The sequence below is a fragment of the Eleginops maclovinus genome, chromosome 3, assembly GCF_036324505.1.
Source record: "Eleginops maclovinus isolate JMC-PN-2008 ecotype Puerto Natales chromosome 3, JC_Emac_rtc_rv5, whole genome shotgun sequence".
Taxonomy (NCBI): Eukaryota; Metazoa; Chordata; class Actinopteri; order Perciformes; family Eleginopidae; genus Eleginops; species Eleginops maclovinus.
The window spans coordinates 6,717,916-6,737,823 of record NC_086351.1 but is presented as its reverse complement, the minus strand read 5'-3'; the positions used below and the strand labels follow the sequence as shown (position 1 = coordinate 6,737,823).

The 19,908-nt window shown below is 42.2% G+C and overlaps 1 protein-coding gene across 1 annotated transcript; it reads right to left on the bottom strand.

The window, feature by feature from the left end:
• Positions 1–2,825: 2,825 nt before the first annotated feature.
• Positions 2,826–19,663, bottom strand: fam110d (family with sequence similarity 110 member D). Its single transcript, XM_063878566.1, has 2 exons — positions 19,562–19,663; positions 2,826–6,620 (listed from the first exon to the last, which is right to left on the bottom strand). The coding sequence occupies exon 2, from the start codon at positions 5,917–5,919 to the stop codon at positions 4,570–4,572; it is 1,350 nt and encodes a 449-aa protein (XP_063734636.1). The 5' UTR covers positions 5,920–6,620; positions 19,562–19,663; the 3' UTR covers positions 2,826–4,569.
• Between the last annotated feature and the right edge of the window lie 245 nt (positions 19,664–19,908).

The window sequence follows — 19,908 nt, the reverse complement described above, 5'->3', positions numbered from 1 at the left end:
ACACTGCCTCTACAAAGTCCCTCATACTCTTAGCTTTCTGATTTATCCGGCACATCACTGATTAAACTGTGCTTTGGCTGCTTACTAGCTATCGTGTTTTATTCATGTAGAGGCAGATTTTGCAGACCTTTGTTCTACTTTTGTGTGTTCTGCCTCTCTGTCCCTGAGTCATGAAGCTAGCTTCTCTCAAGCGTAGACATCCACAGTCTGCTGGAGCTGCTGGCGCTGAAGAAGTAGGCCAGATTTGACACACTTCACAACGCATGCTAACTCTGACACACATTATTGCATCTCAATACACGGAGGAAAACATCCCTGCTGCAAATACATTACAGTTTGAGGCCACTCGGACACAAAGTGATGGTATTTGACCTGAGTTGTTGTCAAACAGCTGGACTGGACCGTTGTGAGCCAAAGAGAAGCTCATGTTCTGCCTGCCTCTGCGATGTGAGGATGAAAGAGTCTTGTTGTGACAGTTGCCAGAAGCATTCAAGACCACAGTGAGTTTAAAACTCCAGGCAAGAAAGGAATCAGATTTTTTATTTGTTGCCCTTTGAAAAAAGTCTGTTTTGCTTTTGTGGCAGTAAGGAAACGACACGAACAAAGTAAAACCCACAACTTCTGGTAAAAGATTTTAAAACAGTAAGGCAATTGTGAGAGATTAAAATGCTCAAAATAGATTTGTAAAGTTTCAAAAGATGTTAGTTAAAACTTTGAACCAGTTTTGAAGTCATATTTGGGTCAAACACTTTCTGGTCAAGATTTGCTGCTGGGCAAAAGTGTAGAGGGGGAGTTCTTGGGACCCCCTGTGGTTATATTTTTTATTTTAGTGAAAAACCACATCAGCAGCATCAAAGCCTGCAGTGGTGGTGGATCCCTGCCAGTTTAACATCCACTCTTCAAACCAGGGGTTTTCTGCAAGCTCACCAAAATTCTTAAGCAGGTACAGCAGCTCGACTTTCCCCGAAAAAATCTCAACGCTAAACCACGTCAACCCTGTAACAATACAAATCTGAATTGTCCTCTACAGCTGTTGTCTGTTTGTTGCCATGCAGACTGTGGAAGAAAGGCCAAACCCAAAACATGACCATATGTTTAAACCTTGTCCTATGAACCCAAAACAGGATGTCGCAGCAGGCCCTCCGGTCACAGTAACTGACATGGACACAGACACAGGAGGGCTATTGTTTTCTCCTGCTCTGGAAAGGAGGGAAGGGAAGTGTGGTAAAGGGATGGAGAAGTTGTAGGTATGTGTTTATGTGTGTAATTACACTGTACGTGTTGCTGTTAGAGACTTAAATACTTTAGTGCTATCTGAGGAAACAAAGCATTTTGAACAGTGTCTGCAAAACAGAGCCCCGGTAGCATGTCAGAAGAGTGTATCCTTAAATGTCCTGTAGGGATCATTTAAAGGGAAAGTATTTCCTACAGCAGGAATCATATTATTAATGTTCATTTTAAGTCTCTATAGCTGAAAAGCTAATGAAATCCCTTGAGCTGCTCCATGGACAGTAAATAATAGTTTAGCCAAACAACACACATGGTGAGTGTATCGTGATGTGGAGACATTTTTTAATGTTCAGCCCAAAGAGTAAAAAAAGCTTTAAGATTCCTTTGACCTTGTGGGATATATGTTTATATATTTAGAAGATTTTTACTATTTCTTGATCGTGATCAGTTTTCACTGAGTTATATTGTGTTGATTTGGAGTTTAAAAAAAGGGGTTCATTGATTTTGTTACTTTTGGACTTAGCCGAGCTAGCTGTTTCCCTTTGTGACTTTGTGCTAAGCTAAACTAAGCTAAGCAGCTGTCTGTAGCTTCTTATTTCTCAACCTTGCACTTGCTACGCATTTAGATATTCCTAAAACGAGTTTGTTCGTCTTATAACATTACGCTGACCAGCCACGATTTCCTGTTATCTTTCCAGAAGTCAAGGCACAGCTGTTTGGTCGAGGAAAGATTTCCCAACTGTAGAAAGTCTGGCAGTTCAAACAAAGTAGGTGATAAAGGGCCCTAAGGCTCACCAATGAACACATTATACTGTAGCTGATTTGTTTTGTTTGTAGATAAATATCTATGTAGGTCATATTGTGTTTTTTTTTTTATTGGGACGTGAAATGCTGTTACTATATTTTGGCAAACATTGGCTAGGCTAGTGGCATGGGTGCTTTCCCAGGTCACTGAATGGGCCAACTCCATAAAGTTTTAAGTCTATTTTCCCTTCAAGATTCAAGCTCTGAGACTGGGTAGCCCTCCACACGTAACACTTATAGATTTTATTTCCCGTTGAGATTTGAAAACATTGAGAGCTGGAGCCAGTGGAAACAACAGCTGACTCAGGTCTAAGAGGGAGATGTGAGATAAAGAGTGTCAGCAGGAGTCTGCAGACGAGGAGGAGGGTCCCCACCAGACGGTGTAGACACAGCATCAGGCCACACAGAGGACGCCTTTACAAACCCAACCTGTTGCAACTCACTTAAGAGCAAGACCATGCAGGGAATGCTAAAAGGATTAGCGACTAGCCACTTGAGATAATGTGACAAATGAGACGTGATATGGTGGAGGGAGGCAACAAAAAGCCAAGGACAAGAATCAGTCGACCATTAACCTCCAAGAAGCTTTGTTTTTATATTGACTGCTCTGATTTAATGTTAAATAAATGAGCCATCTTTTAATATTTGCTGGATATTTTCCAAAATATTGAATCTTTTAAGAATATTTGAAGTATAATTTATGTAGGAAAACCTTTTGCTATAATTTGTATGCTAATGAACATTATCAACAAAACGAAGAGCCAAAAAGAAATTACCTCGACACATTATTTCATTCTTTGTGTTTATTTGCTGTGTACATCATATACACAAACATCTTTGGAATAAAAACTAAATCTCTCATATATATATATTTTTATGTCAAATAAAAAAAGAGATTCAGAGTTTCATGGAGCCACTTTGTAAACATGCAACCAAACGTTCTTTGACAGGGGAAATATAAAACTAAAAGGTCTGGGTTGGAGGGATTTCAGGAGTGTGCCATGCTGATGTTGAATACAGAAAATGAAACGTAACAAAGCTGCAAGTAATGGAGTTCATTTATCACACACAAACAATATTGTGCCATTTAGTTCAGTCACTCTCAACCCAGAACGCCTCTCAGTTTAACCTTTGCATACCTCTGCAGACCCCATGTTCATATTTCTGTGGCATCCTCCATGCAGGCCAAGCAATGGAAATGACCTTTCATGGAGATAAAGTGAAAGTCACTGAAGGATGGATGAAGTGAGGTAGGATCTGTGCTTATCAGAGGAAGGAGGGCGTCTGCCTCCCCTGCTTGTTTTGATGGAAACTGACTTAGCCAGATGGGAAAGTTAATGCCTCTAAACTGCCAGATGGCAAAAGTGACATCCTAAAATAATTTGCAGGCAGAATTTGACAACTTTAGCTACTTTACTCTAAGAGGTGCATGTATTTTTTTCATGAATCCTTTCTCATCTAATATGAGTTTAAAATTGTGCTTATATTGCTCTTACAGGAACATTTCCTGATGATTGTGTAACCATGTGGCTTACAGTACTCACTCAATAGACACGAAGCATGAGCTGCGGTAATCAATGACTGTCACGTGATTATTGAACAGTGTTCATAAAACGCGAGAATCAACCCTCCTTAGAGACTAAAAATGAGATGAAAATGATGAAAATTGCTGGTCACAAATGGATTCTTGTCTTCCACGAATCAATCTCAGTGTTTACCGTTACATGAGATGAATCTCTGTGGAGTCAAAGCTATATCTCCTTTATTTCCTCTCTCTCTCTGTCCGTCCAGTTCAGTGCATTAACAACCCCACAGGGGTCCTTGCCATGTTTGTTCCAACGCCTGCGTTTAGGGAGTAAAAAAAAAACCAACACACAAACTAAACTGGGACAGATCCAAATGAGGTACTCATGGTTCACTTCACACTCACACAACAGTTTTCCAGTTTTAGATAAAACATAGCTTAGTGGTTTTTTCATTTTAATTTAGTCATTTAGTGAGTGTGTGTGTGTGCCAAGGACATTAAACTGTGTCATGACAAACATACACTTATGTGCCTTGTGAGGGGCCGCAGGGGCCTGTTCAGTTCGGTCGATAACTGAAAAGAAGCTACAAATCGAGAGGACAGCGAGGTCCACTCCACACACACACCAAGACATTTGGTTTCATTCACCAGTGAGGTCTTTCTACACACACACAATAGGTCCATAAGATCTATAAATACAATATATCAATTTGCCCTGTACTAACTAATAGCAGTTGTTGCAGTTGTTTGAAGAAACAGTGTCTTTGGAGTCAGAAGGAGCAAGGGACTAAAGGTTATCGTGTGCTTTGGAGTGCTAACTCTGTTATGATGTTATGCTTGACTTGGAGTTTGTAATGCATCTTATCAGCACATTTCTGCACTGACAGCTCCTTCTCTTTTGGAGAGGATGTACAGATCCCCTGTGTTAAGGTTCTATCAAAAATAAGTTCTTGTCAGAGGAACCCCTCCAGACATCAGCACTCCATGACGCATGGTTCCTTGTCCCTATATTACACAGTAGACTCTTTGGGTCCCTCTCGAGCAGCATTCTTACACCCGTAAAGCCACTTGATGACACGAGCGTTCCTCTCAATGATTGATACACCGGTGGGAAGCTGCTCAGCCAGCTCCTCCTGAAACAGCCCGTCTCCTGAGTGCTGCGAGAACTCGCTGGGCTCCGAGCCACCGCAGCCACCCCCGGCTACGCTGCGGAGGGCCAGCGAGAGAGTGTCTATGGAACTGGCCCCAGAGAGGAAATTATCACGGCCCAGACGATCAATCATGTCCACATCTAGCCCGCAGAAGTCAAAGAAATTCTCCTGCTCTGACAACGCTACCGAGCAGCGCAGACGCAGGTCAGACTGGGAGCGTTGCAGCTCCCCAAACTGCTTTCTGGGTGTTGGTGGTGGTGACGCCCGCTTCCATGGGTCGTTCTCATCATCATGGTTACTTGAGTGGTTGTCATTGGTGTTACCATCACTGGTACCGTTTGTAAATCCATTATTAGTCTGTTCAAGCCCACAGCTAAACCCAGGGCTGGAGATCGACCCTGGGCTGCGATCATGGTCAGTTTTACTCGACCTCCTGCTCCCCGGACCTACGTCAGTATTGTCTTTGTCATTTGTCCAAGACATGCGGGAATCTCCATCCCGTGATGGCGCTTTCTCTTCACCGATCACCATCTTCTGGAGCTTGCCTTCACCTCCGCTACCCTTCTCCCTCATGGAGCCCTGGAAGAGGCGACGGACAAAACTGTATCCCTTCACTTCACTGTTATTGTTCTCTCCAACTGCTGCACCTTCAGGGCTCTTGCACTCTTTCTTCTGCCTGTACATGAGGAGGGAGTCTGGCCTCAGCATGCGTTTGCCATTGCTTCTTCTGAGTACAGGGGCACTGTGGGGCGCTACCAAGGCATTGATGCCAGGAGTCCTGGGGTTGGGAGGCAATACATTGTTCACATTGCTCTGGTTATGCGCCTGAACGTCAACAGAAGTCCGTCTGTTCTCCTTCCTGGAGTCATCATTTTCATTCTCATCTCTTGAGGTGAAGGAGCCAGAGAGTGTGGAGTAGGGGGTGTTTGATGAACTGCGTGGGGGAAGACGAGGCGTCAGACTGCCGGGGGTGGATAAAGCTCGCCGGGGCTGTGGTGGTGGGGTAGCACAGGGCACCAGCACAGGCTCCTGTTTGGTATTTATCACCTGCTGGCTCTTAACATATTTGGCTTTGTCCGCCTCAAGCCTCTCCACAGCGCTGATTGAGCGTCCATATCCTCCACCATCTATCGTCCTGCGCAGGTAGTCTGGACCCTTGTTGAGGAGCCTCAGAGGGGAGGGGGATCCAATTGGCGTTAGGGGCTTCATGTTTATTTACTGAGCTGGGAAAGACATCAAAACTGCAGCCTACAAATGACTGACAGCCTCTGGTGTCCCCCAGAGTGCAGTTGTTGGCCTTATGAAAGTTCAAGTCTAGAGATTGGTTTCTAGGTTTCAAGGTGCAGAAAACCGTGGCAGCTCTTATTCCTGTTCTCACGATGTGTTGCAGTTCAGGAGACACAAGAGTCCAAGTTTGTTGTAACGTTTTCTATAGATAGCTGTAACTCTTTGTTGGACAATGTCAGAGCCCAGACAAATTGATATCTCTATCCAGTATTTACACAGGCATTTCGATAGGCAGGCAGGGCTCAGGGAAGGCCTTTTTTTTGTCAGCCAAGAGCACTCCCAAATGAGACGCTCCCTGCCCACAACGCAGCAGAAATAGCAGGAAGGGTGCACTTTGAAAGGGTTATTTTTTCCTCCCCCACTTTTTCTTCTCTCTTTCTGTCTCCTAACAACACCCTTTGCTGTTTCACTGACGGCTGCCTTGGAGAAATTAGATATAATGGCTTCAAATATTTGCTTTGTGCAGGTTGTCTGAGGGTTGCCGGGTCAAGACTTTTGTTGTTTGGCGCCCGTCGTGGTTGAGGTGACCTGAGGGTGGCCGGCACCGAGGCACTTGGCTCGTTGACGGACAGATGGGGCAGATGCAGATCTCGTCCTTGTCCTCACTTCACCTGTGTGGACTCCTAGGGGACACAGAAAGAGAAAGAGTGAGTTTTAGTTTGAAATGTTATCCTCCAGTGCAAGCAACAGAGACCAGATGGCAGGCAGAACAGGGGTCCCTAAAGCTCTGTTCATATTGTGCGTATTATAAGCTGGAGGGAGTTACATATCTGAAACAGGCGGCAATGCAGAGCTGACGTGTAAGCACTGATTACATATCAAATACAATAAGTACACTAGAAGCTGACACGACTATAAATGAGTTAAGAGGTAAGGGTTCAACTAAAGGAAAAAATTGTGTTTTCCTTGTCAACAATTATAAATGAACAAGGACATGTGGGTCATTTTTCCGACGCACGCATTTCTTTATCTCATTCAAGTCTATCCTTTTATTTTTTAAATAATAGATGTCCACAGCATAGCCACATTTGGTATATTTTTATTGCATAGATGAGGCCAAAAGAAAAGGGAGCAAATAAAACATCCTGAATGATTTATCATTGTGAAAACTTGGCAAGCAGAGGGACACTTTATTGTTATTATTATTATTATTGTTATGTAGTTTTAATTAGAAGCATTACGTACATTTTGTTCATTGTATTCACTTTTCAGTTTCTCTCTGTCAAAGCCATGGCATTTACATACCAGGATAAGAAACTCATGGGGGGAAAAGCCCTTAAAACATACGAGTCTTTTGACGGATAGGTTTAGCTGACTACAGACGAGATGTGAATAAACATCTCTGCTAAAAACTACACTGAGTTTGTTGTCATTAAACATCTCAAAGTGTTCTTAACTAGACCAATACCCTTATGAGCTAATAAGTCTTTCACAGTCACAGTTAAAGAGCTTGTTTTTCATATTAGAAAGCCTCTAAAAAAAGTCACACGACACTGTTAAACAAACATAACGAATGACATAATGCACTGCCATGTAATGTATATTTATGTGTTCTGTGAAGAGAGACTTTTATACATTTTAAAGTTGTCATGCTATATGAGGATTTGGTAGGGGGGAGGAGGATGCACGTGTCTATAAAGGGAAAGGCTCTACCCGAGGAGTATTTATAGCATGAAAACAACCCTGCACATTTATCGTGTGTCTATGTATGTGCGCATGTATCTGCATGTGGTCATGGGTATATCTGCTGCTGTACTTTTGCACCTGAGCTTGAGAGCATGTGTATGTGTGTCAGCACAGGGCAATAAAGGACTTATTACGAATTACAAAAGGCAATATATAACCCTTTTCTTATTCTGCATCTTATTCACATCTACGAAAAATGCAGCATGTTGTGAAGAATGTGTTAAGACAGAGAAAAAAAACTCTTGAACTTGAAGCTGGTCTAATACCCATTGGCACAAGCGGAGTGTTTTTTTATTCACTTCCCTTTAAAAATGTATTAAAACTCCATCTGGAGAGATAAAGGATCTGTGTAGTGTGTTAGACAACAGGAGGGTGTTGTGCTTATTGTTCCCTCAGGTCTGCTTCAAGTGTTATCAATGCTATTTTAACTTTTCCTCCACATGAGCTTAAACAATGAACCACCTCCTCTGGCAGGAAGAAGGATCCATGTCTCATGATTTAAGATAAACCATATGACCCCACTGATAGCACCAAGCACCAGCAAACACCACTTAACCCTTGTTTTACCGTCTTAAAGCATTATGATAAAGTAAATGGCAGAAAAACATTCAAAAAAGGTCATGACGTACATTAAAACTTAAGACAACATGACTGACTGCACTGTAGCGCACCGACAGTCAATTAAAAACAAAGTGACTTGAACAAAGCAAACCAAGGGCGTAAAGAAAACTAATCATTTAGTATCATATTCGCACTTCCAGATACAGACGCATTTTGCCACTTATTTCACTTTGTCCCAGTGCAGTACTTTATAATAATAGAGTTTTCTAGAGATCGATGTAAACTTCTGTTGAATTAAAGGCTGGCAGATTCTCTAGTGTTTGGAAATATGTTTAGGACTAAGGACAATAACAACTGAAAGACCTGGTTTAAAAGTGTTTTTCATATTTGTTATAAACCCCCAAAATTAAGCACATTAGATAGCTGCAATTAAAGATATACAACATTTAAAACACACTGTCTTATCTATGGCATTGCTCTTTTGTCTAATACTACTAAATACTTATATTGACACATAAGAAAGGGACATTTCACGTTCATGTAACTCTACCTCCTTTAGTCTGCACACCCTCACAGAGAAGCTTGAGCCTGTCAAATGGCATGCCACTATAAACCACTGAAGAAGGGGTGGGGGGCAACAGCCAAATAGTTGTTTTTTTCCAGATGTCGGCCTGACAGATTTCGGGAAAATCAGCCATTGTTTAGGTAGAGTTCCGGGAAAAAAGTCAAGCAACAGGTGTTGGGGGGAAAAGAGAGCATGAAACAATGAAAAATAGGCAGGAAGTGGGACTGGAGGTTACTGTGTATAGTCAGGGTTTTGGGGTATTTATTAGACACCTCTCTTCCGGAACAATCTGTTCCACATCTGTGTTCAAAATGAAAAAGGTGTATGATATGCTACTGAAGCATTAAAGGAGGTCAGTATTCCTGATGTTTGCTTTTATTGAGCGATATGGGGGTAAATTCCTAAACAATATGGGCTATATTTGTCCTACTTCTGAGGTTTTTCCTTGGTTTAACTCTGAATGATTGTGTGAACTCATTGAATCTGACATTACAAGCTTGAAGGAAGCCAGCAGCTTTCAGAGGTTATCTCTTGCTCCAAGCATTATCTTGGACATCATATGACTAAATATGAGTCACAGAGATGTTTTTGAGAAACAATGTCTTAACCAGAAATGGGGCTGAATACAGAAAACGTCTAAGGATTCTTGTAAACATAAATTAATAAATTATCGGAATAGTATATCAGGGGGAAGGAGAACTGCGTATGATGAAAGGTTGCGCTTGATAACACAAACACTCGGAGTGAACCACTGGAGAACAATAGACCCCATTAGCTCCATTGACCGTAATGAGGCAGATTAGTACCCAGCACCTTCCCCTCTGATCTGTAGGTTTGTGAAAAGCGTGAGATGGCTGTAAAATTATTCCTTGTGTTACGCGACCTCATTCATCTCTCTCTGTAGGTTGTCATTAACCTCTAAACCCTTCCCCTTTTGTCTCATCTCTATAGTGAACAACCCCCACCTTCTCTTTCCTTATACCTTACCTTGGGTCTTTCATTTCCCCTGCCTTCCTTCCCACTCGTCATCCCTCTATATCTACTCTATTTGCCACAGGGCCTGGGTAACCCTCTAATTTCCCCCCCTACCCCATCAACCTCTTCCTGTCCCTCTGCTCTATTTACTACTCTGTGTCTGAGTGCAATCTTCAAAAGCTTCTGCCAAACAAGATGTTTTATTTATGAGAATCGATTTTGTTCATACTATATTGTCACTGCTATTTATGTCGTAACACATTTGAGGGTTCACTTTATGATAAACAAAAAAGGAAAGAAGAAAAGTGTTCCTTATTTCTTGATAAAAAAACAACTATTTTCTATTTAAAAAAATAAACACAAATTGTTTTGAACATCTATTCACAGTTTCACAGCAGCATATGACAAGAAGTCAGCTGTATAGGCATTGTTTACTTCCACATTTCTACATATTTGGAACTAGTGGTCTAATCTTATTGGTTTTATTATTATTTTTATGTGGACATTTGATTTCCCTCTGTAGCACGTGCAACGGCTAAAGTAGGAAGTGCAGCGGATACCTTCTCACCTCTTTCTAAATAAATTGTCGGTCAAAGGAAGTTACAAAAAAATGTCAGAAGCAGTCCCCTCCACCCAAATCTGACTTTGGGATAATATGTGAGGGGCTTTTCAAAGATTTAACACGCACTCTGCTCCATTTACAACTAAATATTTATAATACCGCTCTATGCCTTATTACAGGTGGCGCTTAAGGTCAGTCCTTTGTACATAACACTTAATAGCGTGTACAACACGACAAGCTGGATGGTTACAGATGAAGCCTATGTGAATGAAAATATATACAAACAAGTGAAATGTCTGAGGGAATCTACGACATCTTGAGCATAACAGACTACAGGATCACCAATTCAGCTCTCTAACACCTTCCATCTCTCTGCTCTTTAATTAAAACGCCTCGGTCTGTCTGTCCGTCTGCGCTTTATCTTTTCCTGCCTCCCCAGTGTCCTCCCTGTGAAGCGGATGGCCCAGCCTGCAGGGGAGGCTTAGCCCGGCTCCCCGTGCAGCTGAAGAGGAAACAGATGTTTTGTGTCATGCTACATCAAGACGCTCGGACATACCCTGACAGAGACCTGTCAAGGGAAGCGACAGTGTACGTCAATTTTCCTTTTAATTATCGGCCTTGTTGGTTCAATATTTGAGCCCTTGAGAACACAAAGCATCATGTTTACGTTGTGTTATCAATTATCGACAATGGAAGAATTCTGTTCTGCTTATTCTTCTGATGTAAAGCGATAACGCAGAAAGTAGATAAACACCAAAGAAATGCAGGAAGCGTTTGTTTGCTTCAAGAAAAATAACTTAAACTTTATCTTGTACAGCATAGAAAAAATAAAAAAAACTGCTGGCGTCAGATCAGAAGGTTAAAGGAAGTCCCAGAGTGAATTATGTATTGAGTGGGATAAACAGAAGATAGGAGGTTAATAAATTCACAAGGACCACCTTTGAAGAGCTTGGGAATAAATTCAGCACGCTTACCTGTCAAATTAATCGTTGGACAGATGAGAGGCATCTGCTGCAAACAAGGAGGCAACTGGCCACCTCTAACGTCTCGCCTCTGTTAATCTGCCCTCCTGCAAATCTCTCTTTCTTTATACTAACATCTGGCCCTGCTCCTAATGATGACACAGAGTAATGATCAGCAATGGGCTGCAGTGTCTGAATGTTCAAACGTTAACCACGTCTTTTTTATGTTATGTTGAAGCATCTGTGCACATTGATTCTCTACAGTGTGAACATAAAGCGCACTAATGAGCCACGATTTATGACATTATCCTGTTTGGTCATTAACCAACACCAAACACCTCACGAAGTCTGTTATGGGGCAGGACAAAGAAAAAGAGGTGTCTTCTTCTTCTGCCAAACAAAGGGACATAACGGCCTTTCTTTGCATTATTAATTGGGCACAACAATGGTCCTCCTCTAGGTCTACAGATGAGGTTTTCACCAGCCTCATTAGTCGAAAGGGGAAAGGGACAAATAACAACATGGTGACATTAAAGTGTAAGAGACGGAGCCACAGGACATATAGGCTACTGCCTCTGAAAAGGCCTTTTAGCCAGTTGTAATTCCTATCAACATTGTGAGGCCTTGAGCTCCATTAGCTGCTTGATCTACGGTGAGATGCTACCTAGGGGCTGGCTCCACAGCAGCAGGCCACCTGGGACGACTTAAGAGACCCCCGCTCTGTATAAGCCTCCCCCCGAACCGTAAAATGGACAAGATGGGCTCTTAACTCACTGCTGCGGCTCTTTTGTCATTCAAAACAAATCAGCCCAGAGACTGAGGCCAGGGCAGACTTTGAGAGGACAGTGATAAGATGTGAGCCACTGAGGAACATGCTCTGTGTCTTTGAAACTACACGTCAATATGAGTTAAAGAGGATAGTAAAGACCAAGAACACCCAAATATGCAAAAGAAGATGCATATAAACAAAAACCTTTAAATATAACAGTACATTAGTCCGTATGTAACTCCGAGTAACACAAGCTAATTAGCCAAGCTAGCTAATAATCAGCTAATAATGAATGAATGAATGAATATTAACTTATTCAAAAATCAACCAAAACCTATGAAAAATAATTTCTTGCTAGTTGTTGAAAGTAGGTTTAAATGAAAACACAAACCTCTATAATAGGCCAAATTCTCATTGTACAATAAATCAAGTAGCAAATAGCTAAATAGCTTGTATACAGCTAATTATTAGCCAACTGCCATGCAAGCTGGTTAATAATCAGTGTGCATTTTATAACATTATAAATTACAGATTGATCCCAAGCTTAATCAAAAGTGAAAACAATTGTTAGTTGGCTGAATTCCAGTAACCGGAGTTAAGTGCTATACCAATGAGATTTCAGTGGCTGATACAGAGTCAACCTACAACAGTCCTTTTATTGTAAGTCAGGACTTTATCAACACCGTAACACCCATGCTAACACAGATAGCGTCTGCTGAGATAACATGTTCACATTTATTTTTGCTTTTATCAACAGACTGGGCAAGTTCCTTTCTCCAACAAGGGTCTAGGAAAAGTGCTGGCACTGTTGATAATTAAACCGCCCTGACCTATAAAGTGTTATGAGTCCATTTTTACTTTTCAGCAACAGTTTTTAAGAAAAGAACAGCACTCAAACTATGTCTGTGAAAGTATGATTTGATTTGAAAATGTAACTTAAATTTAGATTAAGTAATGAGAATTAGTTGAATCATTAGAATTGAATTCCAATTTCAGCTAACAGCTTGACTAAGTGGTGCAGAAGTCACTCAGATGATGTCTACACCAGGTGCAATGTGCCAGGAAACCTAATAATCCAGCCTGTAACACAGAGACACCTGAACCAGCCTCCGAGAGCAGGAATGTTAAGCCCGGCTGCGAAACCTCACTGTCGATGAGTGAACTATTCAGGGTTGAACTTGTGCACTTACAGGGAGATGACGTAAATGTGGATCCTCCAAAAACAAAGTTCCGAAAAATATATTATCACTCATCTGTGGAGCATGGCTCTAAAGAAATGTGTCCTAAAATAGCAGCTTATCAATTCTAATGAGAGCTACTCACTGAAAGAATATGTCAAAAAAGTTTCTTTCTACCACTTAGACCCCCATAATAAATGCACATTGGTGTCTCTTCTTATTGAGCCTGCCTGAATCACCCCACACATGAATTATGGAGAAATAGTCCTTTGGTTGAGCTTACTTTATAGAAAGACATTTCTGTTTAAAGAATACATTAAAAAGCATTTTAGACAAAGTCCCAACAATTCTGTCATCTCTTAAGCAGTCTTTTCAGTCTATTAGTGATTGTCATTCAGTCAAAATAAGCAATATTAATGTTCATTTTATAATATAATTTAGTGTGGCTTTTTAAAACTTTAATTAAAAGAGAAAATATGGAAAAGTGTATGACTTAAGTAATGTAATACCTCTGCATGTTACCTGACCTGCAGTTCCATCTCTGGACACACATTAAAGCATTGTACCCTGGGCTTGATAGAACTAAACTTTTCAGTTAGAGATAGAGCAACCTAAGTGTGCAGTTTGTCATGTGGATGTTTGTGTGGGAGAAGACAGTAAGAGAGAGTGTGTGCAGGAGAGTGTATACAAAGTGTCCAATTCTGGGCTAAATCATATAGGCCCGGTCTCTGGACAGCATTGTTTAGTAAATTATGACCACTGCTGCTGCTGCTGCCTCCACATGCCAGCCCGGCTTCTGTGACCAGCAGTACGAACCGCAGCGACCTATACGGAGTGTGTGCAGAGCAGGCCAGGACTGGGAATGCATTTTGCAACTCAGGGTAACACAGATCTCCCCAAAAAGTCTGTCCTGAGGCTGTTTATACAGTGTGTACAGCTCAGTGCATAGGCAGAAATCTGGTCACATCCCTCAATCTCCTAGAGTCTTAAATTATAAAGTTCCCACAGTGTGCACCCTTATTAAGCTCTCAGCTGGTGAGAATGCTCTGAAAGACAGCACTGTGTGGCCAGATGCCAGATGTTTTATTTCAACAAGTCGGCACATTTTTCACTCTGCCAGGCACATGTCTGCTGCAACAAAGTGATGAAAGATGCTCCAAAGGATGGTCGCTGTTGGACTCGCAAAGAGCAACTAAAATGTCAAAACATGGTTAGTGCTGTTAGATCATACACCTGTGTATCTGCGCTTGAGATGAGTGAAATCACTCTAAAGCCACGCTACACTGTGATGGACAAAAGTAGCATAGAGGGTGGAAACCACTTAATATTTAGAAAGATAAATGAAGACGTGGACACCCGGGACAAGGTTGGGTGGTACACAGAGCGACTACAAAAAAGTAACATCTGTGTAACTCCACCCTCTTCTCACACAGACACACCAGGTTGCAGAAAGGACATTCACACAACATTTGCAGAATTATTCCTAACACATGTTGCTGATGTTAGCAGTAAAGGTTAGCACTGACTTGTGAGGAGTCTGACAGGGCTGTTGTTTGGGGTTGGTTAGAGCTTAAAGCTGCTCCAGCTGTGCTGTGTCCCCAAATACTGGGTCGTCTGTGAGTGTATTGTCGCCACCCCAACCCCCCCCCCCCCACACACACACACACACACACGCTCTACCACTTAAAATGTGCCAGCATTGATTTGCATTCTACACAGCTGAACACTGTTTGGTCAGGTTAATTTAGTTCATTTCCTGATTAAATAACGTGTCCCACACAAACTATCGAACAAAACAAACAGGAAAATGCAGGCTGCTTGATTAAATGCTGGTTTTTGAGGCTCAATCGCTTGTTTTATCGAAAGTGGGGCTTATATTTTAGCTAGCATTACAGCAAAGTATGGTACTAAAGCCCCTGAAAACTTTAAATTTGAAGTATTTACAACACCTTTTAATGACTAAATAACATTCACTCAAAGGTTTAACCTTGGAAAAAACACCTTTTGTTCACATATAGAGTTTTTAAAAAACTAGCTTATCTGCTTGTTGTGTACTTTTAATTGAAAGTGCTGAAACACAACACCAAAACTAGAAATAGCTTAAATTCAACAGATGCTGAATACTGTTTGGGGTAGATAAAAAAAAGAAAAGAAAAAAGATTGGCATATTTTCCACAAGTTAACCTGTCCACTCTTGCAAGTGAGAATAGCAAGCACAAAAATCAGAAACACAATAACAAACATCAGCCCAAATATTTGATGTTGATGCCCCATCGCTCTGAGTCAAAAGATGAATCACAAAGGTATTCAGGGCCTTAACTCTAACTACAATCTCTTGCTACCATCAGAAAACAAATCCTCAAACAAGCATCATTTCTCCAAAACTTTCCAACAACAAAAGATTCTCTAAAAATGTCTCACACAAAGACCCTCAGCTGAGCTCTGTTGTTTTTCCTCACTGCCATCTATGCTTAGCTGTTAACCTCCCCTGAACCTGCCAGCTGTCCTCTCTCATTACCCATGGACCGAACTGCTTCTCGGCAAACATCCCCCCGAGTGCCACGAAAAGAGACCCTGCCGTTCGTCCCTCTTCTCGTCCTCCCTTCCTCGCCCTCCTGTCAGAATCAGAAAACATCTGGAGGAGCCGGAAGAGTTTGTGGAGCTGCATCGATGCCCCCCCCCCTCCCACTGTGTCGGAGGGATTGTCCAGGCCTGTGTCATCTTCCTCATGGATGAGCGGACACAGCGCGGCGCGGCTGAGGGTGATGGGATGTGGCAGAGCTACAGAGGCGCCCGGTCGGACTGTGAACAATTACGAGGATGTGAGAGCATCGGAGAGAAGGGCTGCTCTCACAGCTGTCCCCCACACACAGGGGACTGTCAGGTGATGGACATCTGTCAGATCATGTCTTATGCTTTTGTTGCCCACGATGAATTATGGAGTGAGTTATGAGCCCATGGAAATGCATGTGATGTAAGATCAGGCCTCAGAGAATGACAAGACTGATTATGATAATAATCATTTCACTTCAAAGTGAGATAGGAACATTTGGTGCACATTTTCATTTCTGCCAGCGCAGTAAAACCTTTTCAAAGACATTTCTCGAGGGTGCAGCATCATAAATCTTTAAAGAGATAAGCCCACAAGGAAAGGTTTCAATCTAAGAAGCTACATTCAGTTTTTAAAATATGTCTTTGCTCATCAAATTATCACTGCAATGATTCCACACTTGGTTGTTTACAAAACAGGAGAAATACTAGCTTGGTATCTACAGCAGATGGTAGGTCTTACTTCTTGTTTCAGCCATCAATCCCTTTGTACGAGTAGGTATTAGTTTACCACAGGGTGTCTGTCTGAATATGCTGTTTTGCTGATGGATGTAACTGAGAAGATGTAACTTTTATCGACAAGTTCTTCCTCTTTTCCAACCCATGCTTCCTGAAAACGGTCAGAAAGGAAGTTCCCAGGGAGAGTTTCTACAATGGCCCAAAGAAGGCGACGAGTAGCAATAAAGCTAAATTATAAGCCTGACGGTTGTGTGAGTGTTTGAAGTCTCACACTGTTGTGATCCTCAAATGTCTAAAACCAGCTGCTGTTCAGCAACACACAGCGCCGAGGGGGGATGATGAGGTCATTAGCAGGGTACCTTTTCTTCTCTAATTAGAAACTTGAGCTTCTCGCTATAACTTGGGGGTCCTTACTTGTAACCATGCAACAAAAAGGGGATTAAAGATAACAAATGTTTGACATCCGTGCTCTTAAAATGTTTTTAAGACTGCAGGAAAGCAAAACCATGCCTTGAATGTGACTGCGGTACAGCTGAACTGAAGTGATAAGAAGCACATGAGTGGCCCATTGTGAACTATAACCAAGAAATATCGTGCGGCTTCCGCTCGTTTCCACAGTCAGCATTGATGTGGATTAGACCGATCAGATTATACACTTGTTGAGACTCAAAACGGTTTTGTTTTTAGGGGAGACTAAGATAAATCCTGGTGTGCTTTTATATCTCGTAAGAAATTCCCATATCATTGATCTGTGCTAGATCATGCACAGGTCAATGACATGGCTTGGCTTCTGCTTAGACAACCACAGTGGTGGCTGCATGAATATTCATGCAACCACAGTGGTGGCTGCATGAATATTCATGAGTAAGTTTAGTGTTTCAAAAGTCCACATAATTCTCCAGGCTTTGCCCCATCATCATCTATATCACCGCTCATGCTACGAGCCAAGCGGGGAAGGCAAAGACCTTAATTACATTTCATTTAGTCATGTTAATGATGTCAGGCCTCCTGTCAACACCCCAGACGGAGACTGCAGCAAGCAGCTCCGTGCCCCTGGGCGCTCTGCTCTGCGAGGGGAGGAAGTATTCTCGTCTGCTCCGCTGGGATCAGCATCAAACACACCAAATTACAGCTGCAAAATTAGCGCATTGCCACATGATTCGGGAGATAAAAAGAAGGGAGGGGGGGACTGTTTACGACCGCTCCACACAGTAATTTTGCAGGTAGGAATTCAGTCTGAGAGATGTTTGTATCCTGCGTTCAAACATGTGCAATATGAAGGATGGTTGCTGGCTGTAGGTGTTTATGATCCATGACTCACAGTAGCCTTCAGGCAAGCTGGGTCAGATTTGAGGGTTTAAACTTTCAAAACGTTGCATCATGGAAAGGTACAAAGTTAATGGGCATGAATCTACCTTTGAGTAACTCATTATACGTCATGCAAATTGTACATTAATTGTGCCTTAAGGGTAAGCACTCCCATCTATAAAGGAAACAATCTTTTGTAAGTTTATCTTTTCAGACAACATAGAGTCCTTAAAGTGCTGAGACAAAGGAAATGTCAGTCACTTCAGGCACATTTAACTGGTTAATCTAAGTGCCAAGTTTTTAGATTTACTGCGCATGCTAAGCAGGGAAATAAAAGAGCACCTCCTCTGGAAAGTAACAGTAAAGCTTCATCCCTGCCAGTTCATGATCTGCATCATAAAGCATGAATTAAACCTCCTGCTGCTGCCCACATGCCAACTGAGATGTGCACACCTATGAATCTCAGGGTGAATGTGTTTACAGGACATGTGCGGTCTGTTTAGTCTGGATCCTAAGCTGTTTATGCTTCTGACCCCACACCGATCTGAACTCAGGATACATGACACACATCAGGGAGGAGCAGGGAGGGAGGAGTAGAGGTGGGTCAAGGTGGAGTTGACCCCGAGGGCATGTGATTGTCTCCATGGAAGAGACAGTCTTTACAGTCTATTCAGGTTTAGAGTGGGTGGGTTGCATAATGACCCCCCCGACTTACTTTTGGTCCTTTGTAGGTTCTCAGGTATACTGTTTTTCCTACTGCAAAACGTGGAATGCATTTATCATAATACACTGATTGGAGGTAGGAAAATGCTCCTTCAATTTAACATTACAAAACGTTTCTTCCCTGATTAGACGTCTGGAAGCCAGAGCCTCATTTGTGCCGTTCCCCTGATTTCATCCAGATGTACATATTTAGTGTAAAGTGAAGATGGGATAAACCTGCTGCCCCCAGGTCAACTGTATCTGCTTTAATCAGAGCACAGTGGTCAGTCTTCTCCCCATACCAAGCAGCTCTTACTGACTGGGCTTCAAGGCTGAGTTAAACCAGGGAGTCCACATATAGTCTTACATGGCGGATGATGAATTGCTGCACTTGTCAACTTCTTGAAAAAATGTTTTGGGTCCATCCATAAACCTGGTGTGTTGTTTATGGCTACAAGAGTCTGACATCCATCACAGACATAGGCTACTGCCAATGAGGATTTGTTTTAGAGGGCATCGGCCATAAACACACCATAAAGATCTCCGGTATGACTAAGAAGAAAAACTAAAAGTGATGTAGTAGTAAAACATTTTAAAAGTAAATGGAGCTAGGTAGAGCTATCTGTTTAAGGATATAACTTGTACAAAATGATATATAGTGGTTTTATACACACACAAGAATCACCAGCGAGTGCCACACATTGCCACAGCACTGTAAGGTCATTTTCAGTTACCAGGCTGTTGGTTATTTGTCATTGCAGCTGTGCCATTCACATAAGGTTCAGTGAGGGCGCGATCAATCGTTGCCAATCATTCACTCGTAAAATCTATTACATATTTTATCATATTTTTTAGAGCCGAACCAAGGAAAACTGCCACGCAATATCTCACAGACCGCATGAATCAACTAACCGAATGTACCTGATCGGTAGCTACCCGGAAAACTTCACAAAATAACCTAGACTCACACGTCAAAATATAACGGAACCATTACAAATCATCGCTCACCTTGTTCGCTTAAGTTTATCCACTCTTGTTGTCTTTGAAATCCCGTAAAGGACCGGAGGTGCTCTCTGTGACAGACGGCTGTGCGCTCTGCAGGGACTGCTGGCTCACTGACGGCACGCTGCACGGCGGTAGCGCGTAAAGAGGGAGTCCCTGCAGGAGGGGGGGGGGGTGGGGGTGGGGGGCAGGTATGAGGCTGTGTGTAAACTGACTCCTATGCATCCTGCACGGCGCTGAGGGGGGCTGTGGCCTAGGGGGCAGAGGACAGTGTCGAATATAACATCATAATAAGTCATCTGGTTTCCTAAACATTGTTATAGTATCATTACATAACATTTCATTTAGCTGGG

What these genes read in the sequence shown, in the direction of transcription:
- fam110d (XM_063878566.1), bottom strand. Translation starts at nt 5,919, where the DNA reads ATGAAGCCCCTAACGCCAATTGGATCCCCCTCCCCTCTGAGGCTCCTC.